We start from the raw sequence: 12414 nt of genomic DNA on the forward strand, positions 1-12414 counted from the left end.
TTGGTAACAATATAAATTCCTATCAGTAGGAATAAACTAGTTTACAACCGTACAGTGGAACACTGTGCAGCCAGAAGAAGGCAGCAAAAATTATTTCTACAGAGATATCACAAAGTGGATAAAAACTGTTTCCTAAGAGTTTTTTATAAGAAAAGGGGAAGATAAAAGTATACACGCATATGTATATATTTCTTTCTATTTGGAAAAAAGCATCAAACAATGGAAGGATTAACCAAAAGCATTTATGCATATTTACCTACAGATACAGAAAGGTAACAGGATGAAGAAACACTTTTGCAAGAAAGATTTCTCTGAATATATTTTATCATGTTGTTTAAGCACTGTAAACAGTTTTAAATGCTTTATTTATAAAAAATAAAATTATATCAAATTTTAAAAGCCATTCCTAAAAATTAAAAACAGAATCCAATGCTACTAATTGTATATCATGTTTGTAAAAATAAAGTGACTTAAGAACACAGTATTTTGAGTGTAAATCAATTTTTGGAATATATTACAAAGACAAAAGTACAAAGAATCAATAAACTTCATACCATAGTATATGAGCAGCATATTCATAGTAGTATGGTTTTATGCAGTATGTTGCTACATATGAGTATATGGGTATTCATTGTACAAATATCTCTACTTTGGGTGTCTTTGAAAAACCATTGAAGAAAAAGTCATAATGGGATGAATATTCATAACTCTTGTTCCACATCTGGCCCAGGTTTAAAATCTATTTTTTCATAATAAAAATATCCTGAAGTAATTGGTAAGTTCATAACCAATACTATGGCTAAAATAAAACTCTAAAGGATTTGGCTATTCCCAGATGATTCCACTTGGAAAATGAATTAAAATGTTGAAGAAGCATCCAAGTTCAGCCTTGATGCATTCAATGTTTTCTACAGATTCTTGTATTTAGAAGGAGACTTACACGATTTTTAAAATGTAATAATAATATCAAATATTTTCTTCAGTTGAATAATATATTAAATTCAAAACATTGATCCAATTAACCAATTAGACATTAGTTTTGCTCCTGGAGATGCAAGAAGGCCATTTTAAATATGTGAAGAGAGTCATTTTTGGTAAGTCTCCCTTTATATAGTAGTGAATTTTCCTATTACTCAAAGTGTTGCAACAGTAATTGAAAATCTATATGTTGTTGGGTAGAAGAGATAATTAGACCAATAGAAGGCATTCTTTCACTGGATTATGAGGTCCTGGAAGATAGACATTTAGAATTAGTTTTGGTTAAGATGTAAGTGTACCAAATTTTCTGTAGAATGGATTTGAGTTCTAATGCTGGTTTCAATTTAGTAACTGAATGATCTTCAACAACATATCTCAGGACTCAGTTTCCTCTTATGGAACATGAGCACGGAAATGATTTCCTCACAGAGCAGCTGTAAGCTGAAATAGATAGCTGTAAAGGGTTTGGAATATGGCTGGGATCTAGTCATTTAAAAATTGTTAATATATTATTATTCTCTTCTATTGACCACTATGATTCAAGAGTTGCATAAATCAACTCATTCCATACCTAGAAGTTTCTAGTAAATTTAGCTATTTTATCTTATTTGTGATAAGAAGTTGGCCTTTCTACTTTTATATATTCTTTAACCCTGTCCTATAGTCTGCAACCATATACGGAGAGTAAAGATCTCCCACAACAGTTCTTTAAATATCATATTTCTATCTATGTTGATTTTCAGATAAATGCTTCTCAGATAAATACCATATTTCTATGTAGTCTTTGCTTTACAGGTAAGTATGACACATCATTAATTTCTTCTTAATGGGATTCCAATTGAGCCATACTTCACCCCACAAAAAAGGTGGAGCACATGCTCATCTTAAAACAGTGAATTAAAACCAATTTGATTTAGGAATACTTTGCACATGTTAGGTTGTCCCACGACACAACTGGAAAGTAATAAGAGGCAGGGACCCCCATTTTAGTATAGTCCTTATTGTAACTATATGAATGATAATACAAACCTAATATATGTTGAGGCAATTAAAGATGAACATAGAAAAATGGTGGTCTATATCATCATCACAAATAAGAGGGGTTTCATTTTCTATCTACAGGAGATTTAAAAACAATGATTTTTCAGCATCCACATTTGCTTGTAAGTTACAGATTAATATGACTTCTTACTTCTGTCATGAAGGATATGTATTCCACACAAGAAAAATCAAATGATAATACATTGGTATTATCATAACACACTTTTATTACTAATTCTATTGTTTATGTTTTCATTGGCTTGGTTTCAATTAAATAATTCTAAAGGGATTATAACATAATGAGGGCAAATGAAACATATGGTTTAGAGTCAGGTATGTAAGGGCAAATCCTAGTAATAACACATCATCTCTCTACTTGATGACTATGGGGCTTTGGTACAGTTGCATATTTACTTAGCATTCCCATCTCTAAAACAAAGAAAATATCCTTCTCTCAATTATCTGTGGAGATTAAATAATACAATCCCTCTACAGTACCTGGCAGAGCATATATTATGAGTGCAGTAAATGTTCTCTTTCTCTCTTTTCCTTTTTATTAAGACCCAACAGTTGATGAGGAAGTTTTAAATTTTCATAAGCTAGGATTTCATAGATTTTTAATTGCACCATGGTAATCTGGACTTAGTCATAATTGTTTCTATTGGTTCTTATAATCAAAATATATAAGATTACTAATAATAGTAGTGGGTTATCATTTCTAATAGCCTGATAAAGAGAATCCATTCATAAATTGCTCATGGTTCTTCTCTACGGTATAATTTTAATCCATGTATGCAAAAACTTTCCTTGCAGGTATGCATGTGAGGCAACTTAAATCTGTAGCTGAAATCACCATAATAGTTCCTTTAATGAATACCCTGTTTAAAACCCTTACTTACAACAGAGCACACAACCATTTGATGTAAACCCGTTACCTCGTGCTAAATTTCAACTTTTATAAAACATGGATTGTAAATATTTAAGAAATTTTGACAAGGCCACTCAATTTACATGGAGACTAGGCCTATTTCTTTCCTATAAGAGATTTGTTTTTTTTTTTTTTTTCAGTTATACATAACTATCATACTTTAGTAATTATCTTCTTCACAGTCATTTGAGATTTTTACAAACTGAGAAGATGCATTCTCAACTTTTACTGTAACTTTTCCACAAGTATTAAATCATAACAATTCATCAGAACCTACTTAAATGACAATCTTCAGATTTGAAAACTGAAATAGTGTTATTCAATCAACTAAAAAAAATGTGTTCAAAAGTCATTTTTATTCATTTTATTAAATCAGCTGTAGCTCATAAGCATGACATGGGTTCCAAAGGACATCCACACATTTTGTAAAAACTAAATGTGATTTTGTAAATGATTCAACATTCTGAGTCTGTTAGGCAGCAAAAGGATTAATGACTGTCGATATAAAAAGATGTGATTGTTCCACATAGAAATCATGCAGCTGTGTCTCACATAACTAAAATTTTGTGGTGGTTTATGGTCATTAAAAGCACATATTAAAGGATACTTTCATAGAAAATGAGAAACAGGGGGCAATAAAACAAACAAACAAAAATCACCATTTTAATGTTATACCATAGTTGGATCATAGAATTTGACATTTTTCATAAGAGGTGGCCCTTAAAATTATGTATTTTTCCACTCTGATCTTCAAATCATCTATGTTGAGTCAATGAGAAATAGAAATTAAAGAACCTTCATACTATTTACTTTTCACTTCGATTTTCTCAGTTGGCATTCTCTCATATATAGTATTGAGGGTAGAAACATATGAAAAATAATAGATAAAACAAGGATAAAAAGAATCCTACAGGTAAATCAGTAATGATAATGTGGTAGATTGTTTTATTCTTTGCAATTATTTACAATACCATCATAAATGCAAACGTGCATACATAGATTCATGATCCATTGTAGACAACAACTATGAGTAGTTCATGATGTGTTCCCTTTACTCTGATATTAGGAGAACGCTTTGATCAGTGAAATACAAGTGAGCCAGATGTTGACATAATGAATGTTTGGAGAGACATCAAAAGTTACACCTGTTCTCTTGCTTTTTACCCCCGCCAGGAGGATGGTATGTTGCAAAAGAGACCTTCTTGATTCCCAAGACACACAGATCAGAATCACAGGGTACCCACAGAAACCAACATATAACGTTGGTCAGAAATGACAATTATTGTAATGATCAACTAAAATGTGGGTATTTTTTCACTACGGTGAAGCCGACTCTTATGAGTTGGATGTATTTTATTTTTTTTTGCAATTGCTACTGCCCTTGAGTTAGCCCGTTGTCCTACAATGTTTACATTCTACCCAGAAAAAAAAATTATGTGCATTTATGGCAGATGTCTTCCTGGTTATTCAACTTCCTTACATTTGAATATCTTATTGTGAATGCCTGTTCTGCCTTGGAGTGATTTGTAGTTATTAAAAAATGCTATTTGATTGAAAATCATTCTCACAGAAATAAACATTTAAAACATTGTTTTAATGTAATTGTTTGCAGGTTTAATTTTGATGTAGTCTTTTGCCTCAGAAAGGTTGTCCATTCTTTGGCAATGATAAGCCACATTATTACTTGTGCTAAGCCTTACAATATTTTTGTTATTGTTGCCCTTTTGAAATTATATTGGGTTTGCAGTTATATGTTGCTCTCAGAGCTGATAATCATCCTTCCTAAGCTCCACATGTTAAAGGTACATAGCCTGGTGCGATCTACTAAGCTACTAATACAGTATTGTGGGGGAAAAAGGGGTTTTAAAAACAAATATACATCAGGAGAAAAAAAAAATCTTAGAGAAATACGTGTTTGGCAAGAAGCAGAGCCAAATATATCAGGATAGTTAAGAAATAGACATGTTGGCTTAACACCAATTGGCATCTGCAAGATATTGCGGGAAGGAAAGAGCTAACCTTATCTCACTTTGACAAAGAAATATAATATGTTTTGCAAAGCATCCCAAAGGAAAGTAACTGATCTTATGATTATTAACAGTTACCCGTAAGATAGACTATAAATTTTCTAAGACAATTTGAAGGTGCAATGATACTGTCTATACTAGTACAGTAACATGAAAATAAAGGAACTGGAAATTAATAGCTCTGAGGTTAGGTGGCAATGAATAAACTCTGACTGAAATACAATTAAATTACTTCTAATTTTGGAGCTATTTACAATGAAATAATGGGTATTTTAAAAAACATTTTTGGTATGTACAGTTACAAACTCTTGCTATTTTTTAAAAGATTATTTCTCAAAACAGTTGATTATACTTTAAATTTATATAGATAACTTTAAACAGTGTTGTTCAAACTTAATGTGCATATAAATCACCTGGAGATCCTGTTAAAATGTAGATTCTGATTCATTAATCTGTGATGGAATCTGAGATTCTGCATTTCAAACAAGCACTAAAGTGATACTGATGCTTTTGGTTCATGAACCACACTCAAGTAATGAGGTTCTAAACCATAATTAACTTATTACCAAGTTAAATGTCTGTCTTTATCAGTGACCTGAGTGTTCATTTAAGAAGATGTTGGGTGTTTTGCACTGTCATAGGTAACTCGGTATATATTTGTCAAAAATTAGACAGGTAATTTATCTACCTTATCAATGTGCTATATGAAAGAACCAGAAGAAAATAATAAAATGTCCAATATTCTACAACTTAACATTTATCTTTTACCTTGGTTGCCAGGAATGCCTTTAGTAAGATCAACTGACATAGAAATCTTAATTACATTTTGCTCTTGTTTATTCTTATTATTTACGTAAGTGATTTTTAAAGAAGCGTCTGTAGATAACTGCCTTGTAAACAATTAAGAAATGATTAACAATATTGCTTTAACTTCAGATATTTTATTTTATTTACCAGTGAAACAGGAAAGAGAGAGAGAGAGAATGAGAGAGAGAAACCAACATAATCTTAAGAAATATCAGTAATCCTGAGATTAATTTTAATAAATATCAGTATAGCAGTCCTTTTCCCCCTTCAATGACATTTATTTTGATTATTTCCTATGATAGGAATCTTCAAAAATATTTACTTTTCTTTCTTTTAAAACAGAATGGATATTCTAAGAGAGAAAGTAATTCTCTGCATTTCAAGTGATTATTAATATTTCTTTAAGAAATAAATTATTTATGTGTGTGTGTGTATATGGTGGATTACCTTTATTATGTTATAAACTAAAGTGAAATAAATTTGTGCTTCCTAAGAGACCAAGTGAAAATGAGAACAACAGCAGTTAATCAATTTTGAAAGAAGGTGGCATAAGACAAAGAATTAAAAAGTGTCTGTGAATACTTTATCCAGAACATAATTCACATGGTGAAAAGTGAGAACTGACTATTTCTGAAATTAAATGAGCATATTCCGAGTTCTTATTCTTATGGGAATGCAAACGAATGGAAAAAAAATCTAATTGATATTTTATCCGTATCGTATCTTACTAAATTCAGACTTATACTTTCTTTAAACCACACACATACACACACACACACACACACACACACACACAATATTTTGTAAAACTTTTTAGATAAGTGAACTACATTGGAGGCATAGTTTTACATATACACACACACACATATATATGTATACTACATATACTACATATATATACACACTACATAAGAATTGAGGTAGTATACATTATTTTAAATCACTATTGTATGAAGTTAATACTATTTTTGCACATCGATCATCAATTTTTTATTCCAACAATGAAGAGGATATTTTTTGTATTGAAACAAAATTGAATATCTAAAAAATGCTCACATTTAGTCAAATAGTAATCAAAAACTTAGTCATATAATATAGTAAGAAACACTTTCAGAAAAAAAAAAAATTAAAAGGACTTGCAAATGAAAAAAGTATATTGTAACTATTTCTGCTAATAATTTAATTATAGCTTTTTAAATTGTACATTCAATAACAGTGGTCAAACCGAACTTGCTTTTATCATGCCTAGAATAAAAAGTATTCTTCACAGTTTTTCTAAATTAACAAATCTTATTATATTGTCTATTTGATCCTGAAATAAATTTTGGTTATATATATATTCAGAAAAGAAATATTTTTTTCCTACTTTCCTCTCCATGAGGAATTCTTTTTTTTTTCTTTTGCAAACAACCGTCACTGTTACCATGTGTTTGATGGCCCACAGAGCTGCAGTGAGTTAACAGAAAGGCATAGTGTAGGAAAGAGGCTGCCCATGAAAACCCCACCTCTTACTCTTCCCCCTTTTGTGGATATGTCTGTCAGGAGATTACACACTTTGTTCTGCTCCTCACTGCCTTGAAGTTGAGAGAGGCAAGAGTAGTAGCAGAGGAACCCACAGGTTTCCTGGCTACTATGAGTGGGTGGATAAGTCTATATAATTTGAGAGATGAGGATAAGAGCACACTTAAAATTTCTGTAAACATTTTGTTATAACATTTAATAAATTTTTAATGAATATTTTGGTCTCTATGTTCCTCAGTCCTTTGTCTTTTAAAATTGATCCAGAACACAGTTTTGTTGCTTTATAGTAGACTCTCTTTCTCCCCCTAATTAAAGCCCACCAATTTTAAAGTCATTATTTTTGTCATATTCACTCATATTTTGTATTTTATATTCAGTACACAGATACACTTTAATTTTCATATTTGTCATATATTGAATTATAATAAAATATATTACAAAAACGGTCATTAAATACATTCCACAGCTAGAAATCAATATCTCTCAGAAGTGCAATTTTTTCAAGATTGATTCTTTAAATTGAGTAGCTTATTTTAGATATTCAAACAGTGATGGAGTTTAGATATCATTATCCAAAATAGAAGCAAGCTGAATTACTATATTGATAAACAGTCTGGTAGCTATCAAATGAAATAAATGGGGAAAATAATATATATTGAAGAATGTTTTTTATAATTTATTTTTCTCCATAGATAGAATGATAATTCAATCACTGGCTTTATCTGTCATAAAATATCCCCTTAAGGGCTTCAAGAATGGTACCCAAAGTTTTATGTCTACATCAATAATATGATATATTAAATAACTCTTGGGGGAAAAAGCCATTTTTCATTTATTTCCTTTTTATGACTGTAAAACTAATAGTGAGTATTTCATAGTCAACTTATTTTGAAAAACATTGAAATTTTGTTGAAGATTTAGGTACTTAGGAAGCATCTAGTTATAATATGACTGGTTTTTTTGTTATTCTTTATGTTCTGATGAGTTCGTGTCCTTTGTAGGGACATGGATGTGACTGGCTTTTTGTTTAAAAGGTTTGCTTATATACATTACACACTAGTGTTATAGTTTTTGCTTTGTCTTAATTAATTAAGAGAAAGAAGTGGGGAAATTAGTTCGAATTAAATGCCACAAACTTCCATTTCTTTTAAAAAGTGCAGAAATACAATTTCAAATACATGTTCAATCAGGTAAAACGAGTAAAGGTTAAATGATAAACTCACAGCCACTAAAAAGATTTCTGTGTAAGTACAATAGCAATAATTTTAAAATTTCCAGAAATCATTCCTGGTATACATTTTAACTGCAGATAGTTTATATCTTTAGCTATTTAAATTATTGCATGCATCTTTACTGAATTATTATCTTTAACAAACAAAAATTCCCACAGGAAAATAAAGTAACATTTTGAGAAGAAAAATAATTCCAGTACAAAAGAGTATGAAAACTCAATCCAAGGAATATTGAGAGATTAAAATGAGAGTAAGAGTGTTGATTCCATCTCTTTCCCCCTTTAAGGCAATACTTGAACAAAACTTTTAAGAAACTGAAGTAAAATCATTTAGAGAGAGCACATTGCCATCACTGGAAGATCGACCTCAAGTGATTAATGTCATAAATTTTGAAAAATGGTTTATACAATAAAATAACATACAAAACAAAAATGAATCTTAAAGCAAAAATGTGGCATTCATAGTACCAACATAGTAAAACATAGTTAAATTTTGAAACTAAGGAACACGAATGTATATGGGAACCGTTGGTGGTTTTTGATCTCTTCTGTCTTTGTCTTTTCCTTCTTTTCTTATCTGGAAAAATATATTTTATCTTCTGAAATACTTACGAGTGCTTTGAATCACTTACATAATAACAATGAAGTATGTGTTTCAAAATCACTGAACTTTTTTAGAGGAGGAGTTATAGAAATAATTTAAATTTTACCTTTCAGATTTTATACAATTAATAATAATTGACATTACTGAGCCAAATAGACACAGCTTTCACAGACTCACTCTTCACAATTATTGAAATATTTTATATGTTTTGGCTGTCTACACTAATATAATGAAAACAACTTCAATTCATCACATATTTAAATTATACCACACACTGTGCTAAGCACATTTTTTAACATTTATATTAACCTTCCCATGTCCCATCACATAGGTGTTATTCTCCCCTTCTCTATTAAAAAAAATCAAAATTCAGAGGAATTAATATATTTTAAAGTCTCACAGTTGACTAAAAAGCAGGGAGGGAGAATCAGGATTCAACAGGAATGTGGCTAATCTCTTTCTCTTCTTATTTTATCACTATCCTTTTGTGGAAGAAGGTAATGGAGAGATAGTGTGTATTTACAGTCAGACTTTTATTACTGCCTTAGTCACTTGTATTTTTCACCTTTAATGTCTTGAGATTCCATGCCAGAGTTATTTTCCACAATGTACTCAGGCATCCACTCATTCTTCCACCTGTTCATGCCTTCCTTATCTACTCTTACTTGGGTACTGATTCTCATCAATTCTGAATCTTTATTTGTGAATTTGATCCAGTTGGCTCTCCGGATTTGCTTTCATTCAGAATCATTCCTGAATTATAACTCAATTATTCTCTGTTAATATTATAAATGTTTACATATATCTAGTGATTTGGATGACCTCAGTCTCCAAAGAAAGTGAAGTTTTACTTATTTATTCATTTAACAAATAGGTAATGAGAACCTAGTGTAAATGAAGTGCAGTTAGAGCCATGGGGATGAAGTGGTGAACAATACAGCTAGGGCCCTTATTTCTAAGAAAATACGCAAGAACTACAGATAATAAACCAATAGTCAAATAATTAAAATAATTTCACATAATAATAAATACAGTGAGAAATGCAAATTTGATCATGAAATAGTAGAGAACAATGGGGTTCACTGGGTGCCACTGATGAAAGCGTGGTCAGGAAAAAGCTTCATTGGAAAAATAACATTTGGGTAGAAAAATGTGAACATCATTGTGACTGTGACTGAAAAATAGAGCATGAGGAAGAGGTGAGAAGAGGCCTGAGTTTAAAGGTAGCATCCATCAGATCATTGATGTAAGGCCTTATAAGTCATAAGGAGAGGCTTAGATTTGATTTTAAGTGGCCAGTTCTAGGTTTCAATTGAAACAGTGAATATGAACTGACTCAAGTTTTTAAAAGAGCTGTGTGAAAAAAGGACTATTGGAGTATTATAGGAAAAAAGAAAAAGTGATGATGTCTTGGTCTAGAGATGCTGGAGAGGAGGTGAGGAAAGACTTTGATGCTGGAGATGGGGTATATACCAGTGTAAAAAATTGACATGACTTGCTGAAAGACTGGGCTGGCAGGTTAAGGAAAGACAAGACATCCTCTAAGGCTAAAAAATGAACAAATTGCCCTTTGTGGCACCATATCATTGTTGTGAATCAGCCCGGCTATCTTTGGTAAATTCATTAAGAAATTGACAAGAAAGCAGGAATTCACTGTTTTTGTGGCTTTCCTATTGAATTTTATACAATGTTCTTCATTATAAGAAAAAGTAACATCTATTTCTAAATGAAATTTGGGACATTATTTGAAATCAAACATAAAATTAAAAATATATGTAAAGCTGGGATATTTTTTGATTTTAGGAAAATGTTATATGTTGCTTATTACACATTATCTCCTAAAATGTCATTCAAGTATATTCACAATGCTGAATCATACATCACTATGAAAAAGCCATATTTTTATGGCTAAATAGGATTTAACAATATCACACAATAGCTTCCTTAATTTTTACAAATGTATACATTGATCAAGAAAGTGACATTTATTCATTTCTACTTTCTTATGCGTAGTAATTATTTGTTTATCACTTTTTCTGTACCAGTTACAATCTGTATCAACTACAATCAGAAACACTAAAATGGTGCTAAAAATTTAATTGTAGTTATTTAACATGTACTCCAAGAAACCTTTCCTTCTCTCTATAAATAAAATTGATGACCCCACCTGTGACTGCTTATTATTCATGTATTTTAAATAAAAGTTTCCATATGACCTTAAGAGTGCAATAATTATGTCAAATATGTGTATGTTATTAGATTGTAAATAGCTTTCATGCAGAAACTAAGTAATATTCATCTGCTTCACAATTGTGAACACTGTGTGGGACATTTAATAATCATTCAAAATGTGCTGGATAAATGAATGAATGAGTTCTATAACTATTCATACTGTAGCTATCTGGATTAATTAACACTTTTCTGTGATTTATACAGTTTTATGCACAAGCACACAAAGGCACAAATACGTTCAAAGAGCCGTACCTCCCAGAGTAGCAGATAGCAAGAAATGTGTCCCATATTTCTTGATAAGGTTTTCTGTGATTTGCTGAAGGGTAGGTCGACGTCCCAAAAGTCTTATGTTGCGGAAGAATTCAGGGGCAAGAGGCAGAGGAGAGCCAAGGAAATTTCTTCTCTCAACTGCAAGGTTATTTACTTTCCAGCGGCCAAACTCCCTGAAAAGCAAATTTATTTTTATTCATAAATGCGTAATCTATCTGAATGTTTTCATTTGAGAAGTTCAGTTGGTAGTTTAGCTGGGGTCAGTACATTACAATTACTCTTGCTTGTAATACTATGTTGTGTGCTAGGAGTAGGAAAAGAAATATTTATAATTTATTTAACTGGAGTGAATACTCTAAAACCAAGTCATGTAAAGAAAAAATAAGCCACCCAAAGTGAACAGCTTCCACCAAGATTTTTTCCCCAAGAAAATATGTATTCATAAAAATGACTTTATTATGCCTAGAATATGACTATAGAGTTACTAAACTAACAAAATAACTAAAGTAATTTTTTTGTTTGTTTTCTAAGGTATATTGAAAAAAAAAGAATGATTTATATTCATTATCCTAATGATTTCCTTTCTCTACTCACTTTAGAGTGAGAATGTAAAAATCCTCAGGGGTATTAAGGAGCTGCAAACTTTAAAAACATCATCAAAAGATAAACCAGTTTTCTTCTTTTTTTTTATTTTTAATAATTATGGTTTACAACATATTTGGAAATCCAAATTCAGCTATTGCAGTTTCTCAAGATGCAAAGTGATTTTATAGAT

At 30.9% G+C, this 12414-nt stretch overlaps 1 protein-coding gene across 1 annotated transcript in view; it reads right to left on the minus strand.

Annotated features, from left to right (window-relative positions):
- Positions 1 to 12414, minus strand: part of BRINP3 (bone morphogenetic protein/retinoic acid inducible neural-specific 3) — a 462204-nt gene that overhangs the window by 219867 nt on the left and 229923 nt on the right. Inside the window, exon 3 of the mRNA XM_011995077.1 lies at positions 11622 to 11812. Within this exon, the coding sequence (XP_011850467.1) occupies positions 11622 to 11812 (191 nt within the window). The remainder of the gene's footprint in view (positions 1 to 11621; positions 11813 to 12414) is intronic.

The sequence above is a fragment of the Mandrillus leucophaeus genome, unplaced genomic scaffold, assembly GCF_000951045.1.
Source record: "Mandrillus leucophaeus isolate KB7577 unplaced genomic scaffold, Mleu.le_1.0 Scaffold47, whole genome shotgun sequence".
In the NCBI taxonomy this organism is placed as follows: Eukaryota; Metazoa; Chordata; class Mammalia; order Primates; family Cercopithecidae; genus Mandrillus; species Mandrillus leucophaeus.